Below are 21,613 nucleotides of genomic sequence, written 5' to 3' on the forward strand. Positions count from 1 at the left end.
GTTTTGGTTATGAATGTCATTATTTTTGGTCTTATTTCCCAGGAGTATAGGTTCATTGAAATGTACTAAAGAAGAAACTAGATTAGTGGAGAAGCCTAGAGGTTTTTGACTTGGTTTGTCAATTAATAGTTAAGTGACTTTAGGATTATCACTCCACTTTTACTGGTGATAATTTTATTTCCTCTAAAGTATTAGGTTTTGGACTGGATGATCTTTGGTATTCTTCTGGACCAAAAATTAACATCATTTTAAAAGTTTCAGCTAGGAAGTGTGGATTTATGGGTGACTTTTTTTTTTCTTTTAATGAAGATCCAAGACTAACAGAACAAAATAGTTTAAACTTAATAACACACACAGACATACAGGAAAAAGACAAGTAGAGCTATAGAAAAACGCTCATATATGGCAAGAGATCCAGAGGGCAGTCTACGTACATACTTCAATTTTCATGGAGTAACATCCCCACCTTGTGGCTTTTAATTCCTCACAGATATTAGCGGTTGGTTGAAATAAAACCAGAGTACTCTAACCCTGAATTTGAAAATATGACTCAGTGTTAATCTTGTATTTTTTTGTCTTATACTTTAAAAGCAAAATCGTCTTAGCTGCTATAATTTTTTAAATGTTAGTACTATCAGTAATTATCTATTAATCTTACAATTATTTTCCCAAAATGCAATATAAAGAAATGGTGAAAAGTTTAGTAGTAACTATCTTTATCACTTTTACGGCACTTATATAAGAAGAAACCTTAATTTTCTAGTTCCCTTTGTAGTTTTGGATGCTCATAAAGGTCACTTGATTGAATTGTTTGTAAATCAGCAACAGAATTCAATGCAAATTTAGAATAATTCTTGGGGAGGGGCGTGTGGGTGGCTCAGTTCGGTTAAATGTCCGACTTCAGCTCAGGTCACATCTTGCAGTTCCTGAGTTCAAGCACTGCGTCGGGCTCTGTGCTGACAGCTAGGAGCCTGGAGCCTGCTTCAGATTCTGTGTCTCCCTCTCTCTCTGCCCCTCCCCTGCTCATGCTCTGTCTCTCTCTGTGTCAAAAATAAATAAAAACATCAAAAAAAATTTTTTTTAGAATAATTCTTGGGGAATGGCTTTAAATGGTAAGGATAATCAAGCTGATTTAAGGTTATTTTAAAAAGGAATTCAGTAGCAATGCATTGTGGAGGTCATGACTGTATAAGCTACAGGAAAATAGCAGCTGTCCCGATGTTAGGTGAATAGAAACTAACAGCTTAGGGTAAAATTTCTAGGGGCCACCCTACAGTTTTTAGAGCTTTTATAGAGTATATATATCATTTCATAAAGTATATTCTAATGTATAGAATATATTCTCATATATAGAATATTCTTTTAAAGAATAAAGAGCTTTTATTCTCACATAGCATAGATGGAGGCTAATGGAAGTTTTATGTAATTCCATCTAATACAAACACTAAAATGGTCATCATAGTCAACATTTATTGTGTTTAAGGTGGATTACCTTGTTTAATTTTCACAGTGATTCTGTGAGATAGGAACTATTGTTACCTCAGTTTTACAGGTGAGAAAGTAGGGCTGGGAGTCACATGTTAAGTGGTTAGCAGATCTGGACCTGGGCAGTCTGATTTCTAGATCTGTGACAGGATATGCCACTTGTGTAGTTTGTACTGCTGTGTGACTTGATGTAAAAGTGACTTTGGTCTACACCAATTTGCATTCCCACCAACAGTGCAAGAGGGTTCCTGTTTCTCCACATCCTCTCCAGCATCTATAGTCTCCTGATTTCTTCATTTTGGCCACTCTGACTGGCGTGAGGTGATATCTGAGTGTGGTTTTGATTTGTATTTCCCTGATAAGGAGCGACGTTGAACATCTTTTCATGTGCCTGGAAAGCAGTGTGGAGGTTCCTCAGAAAATTAAAAATAGACCTACCCTATGACCCAGCAATAGCACTGCTAGGAATTTATCCAAGGGATACAGGAGTACTGATGCATAGGGGCACTTGTACCCCAATGTTTATAGCAGCACTCTCAACAATAGCCAAATTATGGAAAGAGCCTAAATGTCCATCAACTGATGAATGGATAAAGAAATTGTGGTTTATATACACAATGGAATACTACGTGGCAATGAGAAAAAATGAAATATGGCCTTTTGTAGCAACGTGGATGGAACTGGAGAGTGTGATGCTAAGTGAAATAAGCCATACAGAGAAAGACAGATACCATATGTTTTCACTCTTATGTGGATCCTGAGAAACTTAACAGAAACCCATGGGGGAGGGGAAGGAAAAAAAAAAGAGGTTAGAGTGGGAGAGAGCCAAAGCATACGAGACTGTTAAAAACTGAGAACAAACTGAGGGTTGATGGGGGGTGGGAGGGAGGGCAGGGTGGGTGATGGGTATTGAGGAGGGCACCTTTTGGGAGGAGCACTGGGTGTTGTATGGAAACCAATTTGACAGTAAATTTCATATATTAAAAAATAAAAATAAAATAAAATAAATTTCTTTCTAATAGGGATATTTTAAACTAAAATTAGAGCCCAAAGATTTTATTTATATAAAGCATTTCAATAAAAGCCTTCTCATTAAAAAAAAAAAAAAAAAAGTGACTTTGGTCTAGAAAACTGGACTTCAGTACTGGATCTGCCTCTTACAGCTGTGTGACATAACTTCTTCATAGCCCAGTTTCCACAACTGTAAAATGGGTGCTTTTAGGATTAAAGGGGATGATTTATTTAAAATAGAACACAATATATGCTCAACAAATGGTTTTAATAATCATAGTAGTTGTAATAATGGCTGTTTTTGTGGGTTTTTTTGTGATTTGTAAAAGCTCTGTATTACTGTGGCCCAAGATTTTCAAGCATTTTTTCATGAAGCACAAAATGGCTAGTGTTCTTTTAATTTACAGTATTTTTATTGCTTTTTCGTTACATGTCCAGAAGGGTTACTGTCAATTAATAAGTGAAAGATGTTTTGGTTTCACCAAGAGAGAAGTTATACAAAATGATGGCCACTTTAGAAGAGATGTCATTCCCCCCCCCCCCACAAAAAAAATCATAATCGTGTGTGTGCATGCATGAGAGAGAGAGTGCACGGCCACATGTGCACAAGCTCTAGAGCCAAAGAGAGGCTTCTGAGGGCATTTACCTAATTTTTTCAAGACTTGTGTGGTGGGGCTGGGGGATGTTTCAATCTAGATGCTTTTGAGAACATGAAAGACCACAAGGTCCGTTCTTTGGAGACGTGAGACCAGTAATTGTAAGAAAGGTTGTGGTCAGTTGGAAGAATCATGGTTGGATTCCAGGGGTTGGAAGTCACAATGGTGGCAAAGACCAGGTCTGTTGAGGACGAAGGAGTGAGAACTGTGAAATGCTAGGTTCTGGGCAGAGAGGCAAACTTCTGTGTTAAGATTTTAGAAATAAAGTAGGGGTGATGAAGTCTAAAGAGGGGGAGGTATGGATCGTGTAAAATTTGCTGGGTTGGGCCCAGAGGTGAAGGGCGGGTCCTAGGAAACTGCTATATCCATAAGGAGAGTTATTCTCAAATCAAGGAGCTCCCCAAGGGATGATGACGCCCCATGCTGACATGGGGAGAGGTAAGACCCTCTAGTTAGGGATGAGGACAAGAAAGGAGACTGACTGGGGGCCATGGATGGGGCTGCTTCAGCATATTTGAAAAAAATTGTGCCCTCTAGTGCTTTTTTAAAGATGGAACATAATTCTGTTCTTTAAAAAGCATTAGAGAGGACATGTTAATGAATTTGAACTTTCTGGTCCTGCCTATTTACTTGATGAAGTGTTCTAGGCTTGGAACAGAAATCTCAGTTATGGAAAATATTCATTTTATAATGATTTCCTTATGACTGATTTATGCCAGGATAACATTGATTTGTTAGGAATTCATCTACATGTTCTATGCTGCAGCTAATATTTGTTACGGTGTTTTCTTTAGGGTTTTCATTTTGGGTGGTTTTAGATTGAGCGTTTTCTGGGGGAGAATGCTTAAAGGGAATTTGACATTTTGGGAAATAATTTGTAAAGTTTAAACTGGAAAAAGCTCAATTTGAATATATGCAACTCTTGTAATTATGGGCTTTTTACATTTACATTCTTTTGTATAGGAGTTAAAGTTCCTCGTAATTTTCGCTTGTTGGAAGAACTTGAAGAAGGACAAAAAGGAGTAGGCGATGGTACGGTTAGCTGGGGCCTTGAAGATGATGAAGATATGACACTTACAAGGTGGACAGGCATGATTATTGGGCCACCAAGGGTCAGTGCTATAAATTATATTTTTTTCTATTACTATTATTGTCATTTTAGAGTAAGCATTTTATTTAATATTGATATTAAAGTAATTATCACTTTTAACTGAAACAATTCCTCCCTTTTAATTCATTTTGTATACATTTATCGAGATGCTTCCTGCGTGTAGGGTATAATGCTTGATTTTGTGGAGGACTGGGGGGAAAATATTGATACAGTCATTGCCGTCAAGGTGTTTGCAGTTGAGTAGAGAAGAGAAAATAATTACAAATGACAGATTCTAAATATGGCAGAGAAAGTTCACTACGGGACTTTAGAATATGTTTCTTCTAGCTGGAATAATTGAGGAAGGCTGAACAGTGGAGGAAGTTGCCTTTGGAATGAGCCTTAAAGGACTGACTGGTAGGATTTCAGAAGGTGGTGATGGGGATGGAGAACATTCCAGATAGAGAGGAGAAAAGGTGAGGAAATGGAGGGGTTACTTGGGAAGAGCAAACAGTATATTTTGACATAACATGTTACTAACCCGCTCGCTATGTGTGTAACCAAGGTGTAACCAAGGGTTTCTAAATTGGTTCGTATTGAGTGCACACTGCTGTTTGCCCTCTTGACATGTGACTTGTCTTGTATATACTATAGGCCTCAATTTTTTCATTTATAAAATACAGAGAAAAGTCTATGATTTTTGTATATTTTCTAGCATTGTTGGCAACAGACCCATTGTGTTTCATTTTATTTAGGTCTTTCTCAAGCTTAAGAAGTTTTATTTTTACTCAAAATCTTTTCCAGACTGGGAAATATTTTTCCACGTTGCATTCCTTACTCAAAGATCCCATTTACTGCACTCCTGGCAGTGAGTCTTTGAAATATGTATTCCATAATGTTTTTGACTTCTGCAAAGAGCACCAGTTTGAAGGTTTTCTTTTTTAGTCTTTGGTTTTATATACTATTGGCTACCTGATGAGAGCATTTCAATTGTTTTGCTTTTGGGTGGAGTTTAGATTGCCTCTTGATTTTTACAAAAGAAAAATGGATCAAGTAATCAGCAGTGTTAACTTTAGAGAGTGAATCACCATATGTTTTATATTTTCTGGTATTTCTTTGCAGAATTTGAGCACACTACTAGCCTGACAAACTCCGATTTCCTTCTTCTGCTTTGGTTTTCCTGTAAGATATTTGAGGAAAGAAATGTAACTTGATGGTTAAGATTCTTGATGTGTTTTTTTGTAACTTGGTATTTATAATGAAAACCTTGATTTTCACTGCTTGTGAACATTATTAACATGGTCTGTTTGGTTAAAAAAGAAAGGACTTTAGTTTATGAGCTTTTTTTTTTTTAAATTAAGTTTTTATGTATTTACTTTGGGAAAGACAGAGAGTGTGAGTGGGGGAGGGAGTGAGGGAGGAGGGAGAGAGAGAATCCTAAGCAGGCTCTGTGCTGCCAGCATGGAGCCCGACATTGGGCTTGAAACTGTGAGATCATGACCTGAGACAAAACCAAGAGTCAGATGCTTAACCAACTGAGCCACCCAGGCGCCCCCTAATTTATGAACGACATTCTTAATGAATAGTTTGAAGATTTGACAGTCTGAACTTGAGTATACTAGAGTATAAATTTATATTTACATATACTAGATATTTACTGTATTTAGTATATTTATTTACTAGATACCTAGTATATTTATTTATACTAGAGTATAAGCTTGAAATTATTTAGATTTAGTTTTTCTCCAGCCACTACCTCCAGTGGACTTTAAACTTTAGGAATGTTTTAGAGCTTGTGTGTGAGTTCCTCTGATTTTGTGGACCGGCCTGGAGCATAGTTCCCGAATATGGAAGAGCAGCTCCCAGTTGATCTCACATGCAGACTAGCTGCCTTTCCTGGTGTCACCGAACTGCAAGAAGCCCCTCTGTGTCCAGGCTGTGTCCAGTGCATAGTGAAGCCTGCTCTAGCTTGCGGGGGTGGGTTTGGTTTGCTCAAAAGAGCTGTGTAGACACAATGCTGCCATTGGGCCACTGGACATGCTGGACGGCTGGTCATTGGGCCTTCCCCTCCCTCCCTCCCTCCCGCCTTCCCTCTCTTCCCCCTCTTCCTTCCTTCCTTCCTTCCTTTCTTTTCTTTTCTTTTTTTTTTTTTTTTTCTTAATTTTTTGGACTTTGTTTTTGAGAGAGAGAGAGAGAGAGAGAGACACTATAAGCAGGGGAGGTACAGAGAGAGAGGGAAACACAGAATCCGAAGCACGCTCCCTGCTCTGGGCTCTCAGCACAGAGCCCCATGCAAGGCTCAGACTTAGAAACCTCAAGATCATGACCTGAGCTGAAGTCAGGCACTTAACCAACTGAGCCACCCAGGCGCCCTGGGCCTTCCCCTTTCTCAGGGTAGTGGTGTTGGAGCCTCTTCTTACTTCCTTTGGAAGCCAGGAAGGGGCAAGAGGGGAGCACCTTACAAAGGCACAGCATCTTTCCGGCCAGCCAATGATTTTTCTGCCTTCTGTCACCATCTCCCGACTTCCTCCTTCACTGAGACCCAGTGAGGGTGAGTACTTGTGCACTCATTCAGTTGCCTTGTAATAAAACCTGCAGGAGTTACTGTCTCCCCTTAGTTGTTTTCTCTTTAGGAGGTGCCATATTTAGAGCAGTTTGTCCCCAGCTTCAGGTATCCACATCTAACCAGCATAATGGGAAAATTTTGCCTTACCATACTGTTACTTGGTTAGGGGTTTTTAATTTTTTTAATGCATTATTAACATCCCTGATTTTTAAAATGTTATTCTAGTACTTTGTTTGGATTTATATAATCAGCAATTTTGTTTTTCCATATATGTTTGTGTTTTAAATTTTCTGAAGCAATACTTTTTTAGCATTAGAGATTTAGTAACTTTTCCAAGTTTTCTTTATATGTAAATGGATCTGCTTTGCCCATTTAGTTTGGAGAATTAAATGACTTAATAATTAGACAATAGGAAGGTACCTGACTATAGTACATATTTTGTAAATATTCCTTTTTTTCCCCTTTTTGTATTTTGCAATTGATTGGATGACAGAAAGATGTGGCTGTTTTTTTTTTGTTTTTGTTTTTTTTAATTGGAGTGATAAAATTAGACCTTGGTCCAAAGTTAAGATGATGTTTACTCTAAAAGGCTGGTTTAGAGTTTTTAAATTTAATTTTAAAAAGTTGGGTATAATTTACATATAATGAAATGCACAAATCTCACCACGAGTTTCCACAAATACACCTTGTTACCTATGCTTCTGTCTAGATATAGAACAGTTCAGTCACGTGTGCCCTTTCTCATCCCCACCCAGCCTGGAGCAGTTTAGCATGTGGTAGAATTTCGTGTAAGTGGAATCATGCAGTGTGTGTATTTACTGGTCTGCTTATTTCGACTCAGCACGATGTCTCAGAGATTTAGTTGTGTTGTTCCACACAGTAGTGGTAGTGGTTCTTTTTATTTATGGTTCTTAATATTTATGTTACTGAGTAGTATTTTACTGTATGGATTTGTACCATAATGTATTTATCACTGTGTTCATGGTATTTGGATTTTATCTACTTTGTGGCTATTTGAAATAAAACTGCTATGAACAGTCTTTTAAAAGTCTTTTGTGAACATGCTTGTTTCCATTTTTTTGGATAAAATGTCTAGGAATGGAATTGTTACATCATAGGGTAGGTAGGTACACACTTATTTATCTTTATAAGAAAATGCCAGTTTGTTTCCTAAATGGTTATACCATCCTCTACTCCCAGTAAAGTGTGAGAGTTCTGGTTGTTCCCATATACGTTGAGTATATTTAACATTATAGAGTTTGTTGGGGGCTATTACTATTATTTTTGTTATTTATTTATTAATGTTTATTTTTTTTATTTTGAGAGAGACAGAGTGAGCAGGGAGGGACAGAGAGAGAAGGAGAGAGAGAATTCCAAGCAGGTTCTGCTCTGGCAGCATGGGGCCTGACGTGGGCCTCAAACCCACAAACTGTGAGATCATGACCTGAGCCGAAACCAGAGTTGGACGCTTAAGCAACTGAGCCACCCAGGCGGCCCTATTATTCTTATTTGTTAATGTAAGTCTCGTAGATAGGTTAATGTTCATCCAGATTGAGTACCACAGACTGGATGATTTCCTTGCGATCTCCATGACGTTAGTCCTTACTGTACACATCCAAACTGCTGAGCGTGTTAATGGATGTGTGTGGTTAACCTTGGTTGACTTTTATACAGGTGTTTCTTTTCAAAGTGTTGAAATAATTAGTAATATATATACAAGATTGTTGCATACGTTTTAAATTACAGTAGTTTAATATCCCAGGTCTGACCTCCACTTGGGAATAGCTCTTACTTAAGGGAAAGGAAGTTGTGGATCGGTTTGGGTAAGTGAAATCTATAGCTGGTTAGCTTATCACATAAATGTGAATGTACAAAAATATAAATTATTGATCATAAAGTAATATCAAATACATTAATATTGTACTTTTCCTCTTTATTAGCAGTTGAATATTATTATTTTTGCCTTCCAGACAAATTATGAAAACAGAATATATAGCCTGAAAGTAGAATGTGGACCTAAATACCCAGAAGCTCCTCCATCAGTTAGATTTGTAACCAAAATTAATATGAATGGAATTAATAATTCCAGTGGAATGGTAAGTTAAAATAGTCATTTTATTTTTATAAAATAATATCTGGTCAGAAGAAAGTTAAAATATAAAACAGACCTTTGTTTAGTTGGAAGTCTAAAAGAAATATATCTTGTTTTTCTCTTATAAATCAATCTGTCCTTAAAAAACCTTTATGTACCAGCCTAGATAGATGTGATGACAACAGTTCTCTCAGGGTTTATTAATTGCTTCAGTAGTCATATTTAAGTTGAATCCTTATTTGGTAAAAAGATAACATTCTCTTTGTTATTTTTCTTTAAGGTTAAGGTACATTTGGTGAGATTAAAAAAATGAATATTCATGAAGGGGAGGCTTTGAGGAACAAGTGTGTCTGTATTAGAACAAATAGTCATGGTTGAGCATTGTTGTGTGTTTAAAGCAAATAAACCAAAATGACATGCTCTACCTGGAAGTTAGAAGGCTGAATTTCCATTATGATTAGGTTGTTAGGGCTCATGTTAAGACTTCTAAATCCAGGCTATTGATATGCCATGTTGAGAGTACACTCACATGCAAAATACATGTTAGGAAGTGTAATAACACAATAATAATAAAATGAACATCATCCATCTTAGGAAATAGAATGTTATCAATATCCTTAACTTCTTGTGTGCTCCTTCTCATCCTATTCCTGTATTCCTTTTCCTCACTAGTAGTAATTAACATCTTAAAAATATTCTTTTATGTACTGTCTTTTTTTTTTTTTAATTTTACCCAATGTATCATGTGTGTATACCTAGCCTCCCTCCCTCTTTCCTTCCTATTTATCTATTTATATACCTGCCTTACCTATCATCTATTAAAAACTATGAGTTTATACCAACACACTATTCCATCACAGTAGGATTTATTCCATATTTCATCTGTTTCACATTTGTAATTCCCTCTGGTAACAAATTGAACCCTGGACACACAGAACTAGCCCTCTAGCCCCCAACTCAGTCTAGTATGCAGACCCACAGCTAGGCCCCACAACAGCAAGTGCTTCCCTGCTGGATGTGCTAGAAGAAAGCATGACCCTGACAGGAAGAAGGTGGACAGGTCATTGGAAGTCTCAGCTCTGAATCCGCTGGTCACTTACAAATCTCCCTACCTGATGCATGCCACCTAAAAGCTGGGTTCTGAGAGTCCTTCCTGTCAGTCTGTCAGTCTTTGTAATTTATTGGGACTATTTAGTCCCTTTACATTTAATATAATATTGATATGTTTAGGTTTAATAAATCATTTTATTTTGTGGTTTCTCATTTTCCATGTGGTTTTTGTTTCTTTTCTGCTTTTGAAACGGTTCTCAAAATTTTTCATTCTATTTTTTTTTCAGTGGTTATTCTAGAAATTATAGTGTGCATACTTAAGTATTTCTATGATAAATAATATTAAGAGATGTGATAGAAGCAGGATTATAAAACATTTTGAACATACAGAAGGATATTGTTTAGGGAATTTCTTTTTTTTTAATTTCTTTTTTATTTTTAAAAATTTACATCCAAATTAGTTAGCATATAGTGCAACAATGATTCCTTAATGCCCCTTACCCATTTAGCCCATCCCCCCTCCCACAACCCCTCCAGTAATCCTCAATTTGTTTCCATATTTATGAATCTCATCTGTTTTGTCCCCCTCCCTGTTTTTATATTATTTTTGTTTCCCTTCCCTTATGTTCATCTGTTTTGTCTCTTAAAGTCCTCATCTGAGTGAAGTCATATGATTTTTGTCTTTCTCTGACTAATTTCACTTAGCATAATACCCTCCAGTTCCATCCACATAGTTGCAAATGGCAAGATTTCCTTCTTTTTGATTGCTGAGTAATACTCCATTGTATATATAGACCACATCTTCTTTATCCATTCATCCATCGAGGGACATTTGGGCTCTTTCCATACTTTGCGTATTGTTGATAGTGCTGCTATAAACATTGGGGTGCATGTATCCCAGAAGGATCTTTCTAAAATACAAATTGTGTTATGTCACTTCTGTGCTTTAAGATCCTTTAACGACTTCAACCACAATGTGCATGCTTTTTGCCATGGTTCATTGGGACTCACAGGGTCCACACTGCCCTGCATGCCTTTCATTTTGCCTCAGGATCAGTACACTGTTCTTCCTGTCTGGACATCTCCCCCACTCTGGCTAATCCTTACAGATCCTTCCCTTTTCTGTGTAAAAGTCACTTTCTTCGAAAAGTCTTTTCTTGAATTCTGTCCCTTTTTTTACTCTGATAATCTTTTCCTTTGTAGCAGTTTCTATAAATTTATTACTACTTTTCTCTTTGTTTTCATTTTTGGTGTTTTTAAAAGAAGTATTTTTGATACGTAGACAAATTTTAGAAAAGTGATATAACCAACATTGTCCGTTTTCCCTTGTCACATCTTAGCATTTTGGTCTTGTTTGCAATAGCCTTTTTAAAAGAAAGACTACATTATAAGTAGTTAACTCTGTGTACCTTTCCCCAGTTTCCCCTTCTACTTTCCTCCGAAGTAATCTCATCTTGAATTTGATGTTTATCATTTCCATGCATGATTGTTATGCTTTAACTATGCACGTGTGTGTATACCTCTATATTGTATTACTTTTGTGTGGAATCACGTCAGTGATTTTTGAGTTTCATCTGTGTTGAGTCATTTAAATTAGATTGTTCCTTTTAATACTCTGTTTTTCACTTGCTGGGCATTTACGCCGTTTTCAGTTTTCACTGAAAAGATTGCTACAATGGACATTCTTATATAAGTACTCTTCTACCCTAGGGCAGTGTTTCTTAAGACTTGGGTGTTTAATGGTTGGTTTGTTGGTATCCAATATGTTGTAGATCAGTACTTGTGTAAAATACAATAAAAATTACTAAGAAAATGAAATAAAAAAGAAAATACAGTAAAACCTTGGATTGTGAGTAACTTGTTCTGCAAGTGTTCTGCAAGACGAGCAAATGTTTCTAATAAATCATAACCTGATAAACGATTGATGTCTTGCAATACGAGTATTATGTGACATTGAACATCATATGATCACCACTGAGCCATGGTTCTTTTCTCTCTTTCTCTTCTCTCTCTCTCTCTCTCTCTCTCTCTCTCTCTCTCTGCGGGATTGTGGGTGATCATCTCCCATGCTCAGACGCTTGGTCTCAGGCCGCAGTGTTTGGCAGAAATCAGTGATTTTTCAGAATGTTGGAAGGTGCCCACAATTGGCACTAGTGTCTTTTTGTCACTTTAGCACCTGTGGACAGTCCTTTGCTTTTCCAGACAAGAGTAAGCTTAGGAATGCGTTGCTTCATTCTAGGTCAGGCTGCCTGCAGATACAGACCCTTTCCTCTGCTGCCTTTTTGCCAGTTACATTAAATACAGTAAATGATAAGAGTTTATTAATACTGTACTATAGTCAACATCAGTTAGTGATAGTGAAAGTTGTCCTACACAGTAACCCTCCTCTCTTGTCTCCCTCACATCAGCCATGAAGGTTTTCAAAGGTAAGTGCAGGTTAATTTGTTTATTTTCATTTATATTTTGTATTTTCTTTATTATTTCATATTATATTGGTGTAATCATTTTTATGTGAATATTTTTAGATTGTGGAATGAATCATCTGAGTTTCCATTATTTCTTATGGGAACTTTGCTTTGATATACAATTGCTTTGGATTACAAGCATGTTTCCGGAACGATTTAGGCTCAAAAGCCAAGGTTTTACTGTATAAGCTCAGGTTTTTTAAACAAGAATTTCTCTGTCAAATTACCATAGAAATCTTGAAACACATTTCTGTGTCTGTCTTGTGGTGGACCAGTAAAAAATTAGCTCAAGGCCTGGCGTCATTCCACGGAACGTACTCTGTTCCATGGAACATAGCACTGCTCCAGGACATCCACCTAGAAGTGGAATGTGTGCTGAAGTGTAGGGCTTGCCTTCAACTTGATTGAAAATTGCCAGCTACTCTTCACAGAATTGTATCTGCGTCTGTCCTGCTAGCTGTGTCTAACAGTATCCTGTGATCGTACGTTCTCACCAATGCTTCATATGGCCAACCTGGGATGGGGATTTGAAAAGAAAAAGAAATAATGATTTTAATTATTAGAGCATAGGTTGTGTATAGAAGGTTAGAAATAGGGTGACTACACTGGACATCAGTTTTTCTCTTGATGGATATTTAAGAATTTAAAATACTACTTTCATAACTAGTAAATAGATGCCCAGAACCTCACACTGACCGTTGGTCATGTGCCAGAATAATTTTATATCATTTTGAGGTTAAGTACCTGATGAATTTTGAGTGTTGCTTTAGTGATTTTGGTTTATATTTATGTAATACAACAAGGTAAAATTATTCCTTACGGGTGGTTAGCACAGGAAAGCACAAATTGTAGTGCTTTATGCTGTGAAGTCTCAAGTTTTGGAAGTTATTGTATATTATAGAATGATAAGATGCAGATTTGTTCTGACATGGTATTTATTTTCCCATGTTCTTTTCTTCCTCCTCTCTCTTCTTCATCTTCTTTTCCCCATTGTGTGTGTGTGTGTGTGTGTGTGTGTGTGTGTGTGTGTGTGTGTGTGTACGTACCCTGTTGGTGTTTCACAGGAGTTGCAATCGCTTATGCTTATTTAACTATCATGTAACTTTACAGCTAGAAGTGTTTGTTTCTGCTTTGGAAAAAGCTTGGTATTCTCTCCACTTGAAAACTCTTATTTGCTAGTGGAGTCTATTTAAAACAGGCTAAGGGGCTTGCTACTGCTGAAGTTAAATCATTAGAGGAAGCCCTTTAAGTACATCTTAACGTTATAACATTCTTCTTATTGCTTCAGTTACTTGTAAGAGAATTATTTAAAAATTATTTTTGTCTTCTATTTTAAGCAGTTTATTGTGATATAATTTGCATACCATACAGTTCATTCAAAGTGTATATAATTAAGTGGTGTTTTAGTTTTCATTGGGTTGTGGACCCATTACCACAGTCGAGTTTTAGAATATTTTTGTCCCTCTCAAAGGAAACCCCCTACCCATTGGTTGTCACTTCCTATTCCACCGTCCCATACCCTAAACAACCATTAATCTTCCTGTCTTTATAGATTTGCCTATTCCGGACTTTTCATATAAATGAAATCATAATATGTGTTTTTTGGCAACTAGCTTCTTTCACTTAACATGTTTTCAAGGTTCATCCATATTATAGCATGTATCAGTACTCTATAACTTTTTATAGCTTTTATAACATTTTATTGCTGAATAATAATTCCATTATATAAATCTGTCTATACATTTTGTTAATCCATTCATCACCTGATAGACATTTGGGTTTTTCTACTTTTGGCTGTCATGAATAATGCTGCAGCAAAAATTTGTGTACAAGGTTGTATGGTTAAAACTTTCATTTCTATTGGATGTATACCTAGGATTGTAATTGCTGGGTCATATGGTGGCTCTGTGTTTAACTTTTTGAGGTATGGCCAGACTGTGTTTCTTTCTTTCTTTTTTTAAAAGTTAATTAATTAATTTTTAAATTTACATCCAAATTAGCATATAGTGCAACAATGATTTCAAGGAGTAGATTCCTTAATGCCCCTTATACATTTAGCCCATCCCCTTCCCACAACCCCTCCAGCAACCCTGTGTTTGTTCTCTATATTTAAGAGTCTCCTATGTTTTATCCCCCTCCCTGTTCTTATATTTTTGCTTCCCTCCCCTTATGTTCATCTGTTTTCTATCTTAAATTTCTTCATATGAGTGAAGTCATATGATACTTGTCTTTCTCTGACTAATTGCGCTTAGCATAATACCATCTAGTTCCATCCATGTAGTTGCAGATAGCAAGATTTCATTCTTTTTGATTGCTGAATAATACTCCATTGTATGTATGTGTGTATATATACATACATACCTATATATATATATATATACACATACATATATATATACACACACACACATACATATGTACATATATGTACACACACACACACACACACACACACACACACACCCCACATCTTCTTTATCCATTCATCTGTTGATGGACATTTGGGCTCTTTCCATACTTTGGGTATTGTTGATAGTGCTGCTGTGTATACATTTGGGTGCGTGTGCCCCTTTGAAACAGCGTACCTGTATCCCTTGGATAAATAACTAGTACTGCAATTGCTGGGTTGTAGGGTAGTTCTATTTTTAATTTTTGGAAGAACCTCCATACTGTTTCCCAGAGTGGCTGCACCAGTCTGCGTTGCCACCAGCAGCGCAGAAGAGATCCTCTTTCTCCATCCTCGCCAGCATCTGTTGTTGCCTGACTTGTTAATGTTGGCCATTCTGATTGGTGTGAGGTGATATCTCATTATGGTTTTGATTTGTATTTCCCTGATGATGAGTGATGTTGAACATTTTTTCATGTGTTGGTTGGCCATCTGGATATCTTTGGAGAATGCCTATTCGTGTCTTTTGCCCATTTCTTCACTGGGTTGTTTTCTGGGTATTGAGTTTGATAAAGTTCTTTACAGATTTTGGATACTAACCTTTTATCTGATATGTCATTTGCAAATATCTTCTCCCATTCCATTGGATGCCTTTTAGACGTGTTGCCTCTGGAACTATGTTGAGTAAGAAGTTGCTGCGGCCAAGGTCAGAGAGGTTTTTGCCTGCTTTCTCCTTGAGGATTTTGATGGCTTCCTGTCTTATGTTTAGGTCCTTCATCCATTTTGACTTTTTGTGTATGGTATAAGAAAGTGGTCCAGGTTCATTTTTCTTCATGTTGCTGGCCAGTTTTCTAAGCACCATTTGCTGAAGAGACTTTATTCCATTGGATATTTGTTCCTGCTTTGTCAGAGATTAGTTGGCCATACGTTTGTTGGCCCATTTCTGAGTTTTCTCTTATGTTCCATGGATCTGAGTATCTGTTTTTGTGCCAGAACCATACTGTCTTGATGATTACAGCTTTGTAATACATTGTGAAGCCCAGGATTGTGATGCCTCCAGCTTCGGTTTTCTTTTTCAAGATTGCTTTGGCTATTTGGGTGTTTTTTCTGGTTCCATACAAGTTTTAGGATTGTTTGTTCTAGCTCTGTGAAGAATGCTGGTATTATTTGATAGGGATTGAATTGAATATGTAGATTGCTTTGGGTAGTATTAACATTTTACATATATTTGTTCTTCCAATCCAGGAGCGTGGAATATTTTTCCTTTTTTCGTGTCTTCTTCGGTTTGTTTCATAAGCTTTCTATAATTTTCAGTGTATAGAGTTTTCACCTCTTTGGTTAGATTCATTCCTATGTATTTTATGGTTTTGGTGCAATTGTAAATGGGATCGAATCCTTGATTTCCCTTTCCGTTGCTTCATTTTTGATGTATAGGAATGCCGTCGATTTCTGTGCATTGATTTTATATCCTGTGATGTTGCTGAATTCATGGATCAGTTGTAGCAGTTTTTTGGTGGAATCTTTTGGGTTTTCCATATAGAGTATCATGTCATCTGTGAAGAGTGAAAGTTTGACCTCCTCCTGGCTGATTTGGATGTCTTTTATTCTTTTGTGTTGTCTGATTGCTGAGGCTAATACTTTGGATACTATGTTGAATAACATTGGTGAGAGTGGACATCCCTGTCTTGTTCCTGACCTTAGGGGGAAAGCTCTCAGTTTTTCCCCATTGAGGATGATATTAGCACTGGGTCTTTCATATATGGCTTTTATGATCTCGAGGTATGATCCTTCTCTCCGTACTTCCTTAAGGGTTTTTATCAAGAAAGGATGCTGTATTTTGTTAAATGCTTTCTCTGCGTTTATTGAGAGGTTTATGTGTTCTTATCCTTTCTTTTATTAATATGATGTATCACATTGATTGATTTGCAGATACTGAGCCAGCTCTGAATCCCAGGTATAAATCCCACTTGGTCGTGGTGAATAATTTTTTTTTAACGTATTGGTGGATACCGTTGGCTAATATCTTGTTGAGGTCTTCGGTTTTGGAATCAAGGTACTGCTGGCTTCATAGAATGAGTTTGGAAGTTTTCCTTTTTTTTTTCTGGAACAGCTTTAAATGAATAGGTGTTAACTCTTCTTTAAATGTTTGGTAGAATTCCCCTGGTAGCCAGTCGCCCCTGAATCTTGCTTTTTGGGGAGATTGATTACTAATTCAGTTTCTTTACTGGTTATGGATCTGTTCAGATTTTCTATTTCTTCCTGTTTTAGTTTTGGTAGTTTATATGTTTTTATGAATTTGTCTATTTCTTCCTGATTGCCTATTTATTTGCATATAATTGCTCATAATCTCTTATTGTTTGTGTTTCTGCCATGTTCGTTGTGATCTCTCCTCTTTCAATCTTGTTTTTATTTATTTGGGTCCTTTCCTTTTTCTTTTTGATCAGACTCACCCGGGGTTTATCAATTTTGTTAATTCTTTCAAAGAACCAGCTTCTGGTTTCACTGATCTGTTAATACTGTTTTTTTGTGTCAATAGCATTGCTTTCTTCTCTAATCTTTATTATTTCCTGTCTTCTGCTGGTTTTGGGTTTTATTTGCTGTTCTTTTTCCAGCTCTTTACGGTATAGGGTTAGGTTGTATATCTGAGACCTTTGTTCCTTCTTTAGGAAAGCCTGGATTGCTATATACTTATCTCTTATGACCGCCTTTGCTGTGTCCCAGAGGTTTTGGGCTGTGTTGTTATCATTTTCATTGGCTTCCATGTGCTTTTTAATTTCCTCTTTAACTTTTTGGTTAACTTCATTCTTTAGTAGGATGGTCTTTAGTCTTCAAGTATTTGTTATCTTTCCAAATTTTTTTTGTGGTTGATACCAAGTTTCATAGTGTTGTGGTCTGAAAATACGCACAGTATGATCTTGATCTTTTTGTAATTGTTGAAGGCCGATTTGTGTCCCAGTATGATCTATTTTGTAGAATGTTCCATGTGCAATGGAGAAGAATGTATTTTCTGCTGCTTTAGGATGAAATGTTCTGTATAAATCTGTTAATCCATCTGGTCCAGTGTGTCATTCAAAGCCATTGTTTCAATGTTCATTTTCTGTTTAGATGATCTGCCCATTGCTGTATGTGGGGTGTTGATGTCTCCTACTATTATGGTATTATTATCCATGAGTTTGTGTTTGTGACTAATTAATTTATATATTTGAGTGCCTCCATGTTTGGAGCATAAATGTTTATAATTGTTAGATCTTCTTGGTGGATAGATGCCTTAATTATCATATAATGCTCTTCATCCCTTGTTACAGTCTTTATTTTAAAATCTAGATTGTCTGAAATAAGTATAGAGACTCTGATTTTCTTCTGGCGACCATTAGCATGATAGATCCTTCTCCATCCCCTTGTTTTCAATCTAAAGGTGTCATAGGTCTAAAATGCGTCGCTTGTCTCTCTCTCTCAATAATAAATAAATAATAAATAATAAATAAATTAAAAAAATAAATAAAATAAAATGGGTCTCTTGTAAACCACATATAGATGGATCTTATTTTTTTATCCATTCTGTTACCCTATGTGTTTTGATTGGAGTGTTTAGTCAATTGGCGTTTAGAGTGAGTACTGAAAGATATGAATTTATTGCCATTATGTTGCCTGTAGAATTGGAATTTCTGGTGGTGTGTTCTGGTCCTTTCTAGTCTTTGTTGCTTTTGGTCTTTTGGGTTTTTTTCTTTTTCTCTTTTTCATCTTTTCTCCCCTCAGAGAGTCCTCCTTAAAATTTTCGCAGGGCTGGTTTAGTTGTCATGAGCTCCTTTAATTTTTGTTTGGGAAACTTTTAATCTCTACTTCTATTTTGAATGACAGTCTTGCTGTATAAAGAATTCTTGGCTGCATTTTTCTGATTCAGCACATTGAATATATCTTGCCACTCCTTTCTGCCCTGCCATGTTTCTGTGGATAGGTCTGCTGCAAACCTGATCTATCTTGCCTTGTAGGTTATGAACTCTTTTTCCCTTGCTGTTTTCATGATTTTTTCCTTGCCTATTTTGTGAATTTGACTATGATTGTTGATGGTCCGTTTTTATTGGATGTAATGGGAGTTCTCTGTGCTTCCTGGATTTTCATGTCTGTATCTTTCCCCGGGTTAGGAAAGTTTTCTGCTATGATTTGGTTACAAAACCCATCTACCCTTTTCTCTCTGTCTTCATCTTCTGGGGTCCCTATGATTCTGATGTTAGTCCTTTGTAATGAGTGAGTTCTCTTAATTCTTATATCATGCTCTTTTGCCTTAGTCTCCCTCTTTTTTTCTGCTTCATTATGCTCTGTAAGTTTGTCCTTTATCGCTTATTCACTGCTCTGCCTCATCCATCCTTGCTGCCGTGGTATCCATTCAAGATTGCAGCTCAGTTGCAACATTTTTTATTTCATCCTGACTAGGTTTTATTTCTTTTATCTCCACAGAAACGGATTCTAATCTGTTTTCAACCCCAGGTAGTATTCTTATTATCATGATTCTAAATTCTGAGTCAGACGTCTTGCTTGTATCTGTGTTGATTACATCCCTGGCGATCATTTTCCTGTTCTTTCTTTTGGGGTGAATTCCTTCATTTTGTCCTTTTGAAGAAAAGGAATTAATAAAGTAAAAAAAAAAAATTAAAACAACACAAAAAAATAAAATAAATGATGCTAGATCCTAGACGTGTTTTGTTCTGGTTGTTGAAAGAAATTTGATAGATTAGAGGAAAAAGGGAAAGATAAGAAAAGGGAAAAGAAAAAAGGAAAACGTTTGAAAATTTGAAAAAATGAATACAATAAAATAGAATAAAATGAAATGATGGAAGTAAATAGATTGTAAAGATTTTACAGAACAGTAAAAAATACAGTGGATAGAAATTAAAGAAAAATATTTTAATAAAAATGGAAAATACAAGTAAATTTTTTCTCTCTCTATGCCCAAGAATAAGAAAAGGAAAAAAAAAATTGAATGATGACCCAGTGAACAGAATCAAATATGATTGAAATTACATCTAGTTTCCCCTAGAAGTTAAACTGTGAAGCACTTTATAGTGTGTAAGCCAAGCAGATGGAGGGACTTGTGGTCCTCAAGAGCGAGGTTTTCCCAGTTGGGTGGGGCTTAGTGTAACAGCTCCATTTTCCACTAGGTGGCACTGCTTAGCTCACTGCATTGATTTTTGTGGCATGTATAGGCATGTATGTGCCTGCATGGGACGGACAAAAATGGTGTCACCTAGCTACCCATGCTCTAGTATCAGAGCTCTGTGGTCTCCCCGACTGGCAATCAAGCACCCCTCCTTTGTTTCTTGCTTCCATCCACTCTTTGCTTTTACACTGTCTGTGACCAAGCTTTCAGGCTGCCAGGTGGCACCTTCCTCCTGAGTTGTATCTCAGGTGCGCCTGTGTTTCCCAACCCTTCACTTCTGAGAGACTGTAGCTTTTACCTGTTCTGACTGTCTAGGAGAGGGTCTCATGGAGATGTGGCTGGGTGCCAGCCCACCCCCAGGAATGTTCGCAAGACTGTGTTGCTGCCGATGCCCAGAGACTGTGGCGGCGCGCCAGTCCACCCCAGAAGTAGTGTGATTGTGTAGCAGCAGCATTTCAGGGATTATGGCCAATCACAACACGCATCTGGTGCCAGGCTTCACCCTTAACATTGTCGCTCCAACACCAGTGAATGTGGCTGTTCTTCAGGGTCTGCTGGGACCTTTGCCTGTGGTGGGTTGGAGGTGGGGGGCACACTGCCTCCACCAAATGCCCTCCCAGCAGGGGAAATGTCTCCCTCCATGTGGCCCGAGGACCCTGAGGACCCCGAGGACCTTGCTTTCTGCTCCCAGGGATTTGCCTTTCCCACCAGAGCACTGCCAGGTATCAATCTGTGGAATTTCAGACTCTACACCACCCCCCCTGTTTATAGTGTCTTAATGGAATTTAAACTCTCTTCTTTCTCCTTTCTTCCTTTTTTGTTCAGTCCCTGTGGCTGTTTCCACTCTTCCTTTTTCTCTCCAGCTGCTTTGCTGGGGGAGGAGTGCTTTTCCTGTACTCTCTCCCCTGTCTCCTTCCTCTCTCTGCAAGCAAAAACAGCTCTCTGCCCTCCACGGCTTGTCTCTCTCCCAGTTCACCTCTCTGTGCCATGTTCCTGCCGAGTTCTGTCGTTCAGGTTGTGCAGATTGTTGTGTTAATCCTCAAATCAGTTTTCTAGGTGTTTAGTGTTGATCTGCCTGCATTTCAGGGATGAGAGATTTAAAAAAACCTTCCATGCTGTTCCTGTTCCGCCGTGTTGGCCCTTCTCCCAGACTGGTTTTCAAAATGGACATAACATTTTGCATTCTTTCCAACAGTGTGTATGGGTTTCAACTTTTCCACATCCTTGTCAACACCTGTTACTGTGTCTTTTTGATTATAGCCATCCAAAGTGGGCGTGGAGTGGTATTTCATTGTGGTTTTGATTTGCAATTCCTGGATTAAGCTAATGATGTTGAGCATCTTTTCACATATTTATTGGTAATTTGCGTATCTTCTTTGGAGAAATGTCTATTCAGGGCCTTTTTTTTTTTTTTTTTTTTTAATTAAAGTGGTTTAAAACAACAAAGATTAATTATCTCATAGTTTCTGTGGGCTAAGAATGTAGGTACAGCTTTGCTGTGTCCTATGGCTCAGGGACTCTCCCAGGGTTGCAATCAAGATGTCAGCCTGTGCCATGGTCTCATGTGAAGATCAACTAAGGAAGCATCCAGTTTAACCTCACTTATGTGGTTGTTGTCAGGATTCATTTCTTTTTGGGTTTTTGTACTGAGGGCCTC

The 21,613-nt window shown here is 37.3% G+C and overlaps 1 protein-coding gene across 1 annotated transcript in view; it reads left to right on the plus strand.

Annotated features, from left to right (window-relative positions):
- The window catches only part of UBE2V2 (ubiquitin conjugating enzyme E2 V2), a 45,017-nt gene that overhangs the window by 19,713 nt on the left and 3,691 nt on the right, over window positions 1-21,613 (plus strand). The window contains exons 2-3 of the mRNA XM_042923132.1: window positions 4,116-4,264; window positions 8,779-8,904. Of these exons, the coding sequence (XP_042779066.1) occupies window positions 4,116-4,264; window positions 8,779-8,904 (275 nt within the window). The remainder of the gene's footprint in view (window positions 1-4,115; window positions 4,265-8,778; window positions 8,905-21,613) is intronic.

The sequence above is a fragment of the Panthera leo genome, chromosome F2 (genome assembly GCF_018350215.1).
Source record: "Panthera leo isolate Ple1 chromosome F2, P.leo_Ple1_pat1.1, whole genome shotgun sequence".
Lineage (NCBI taxonomy): Eukaryota > Metazoa > Chordata > Mammalia > Carnivora > Felidae > Panthera > Panthera leo.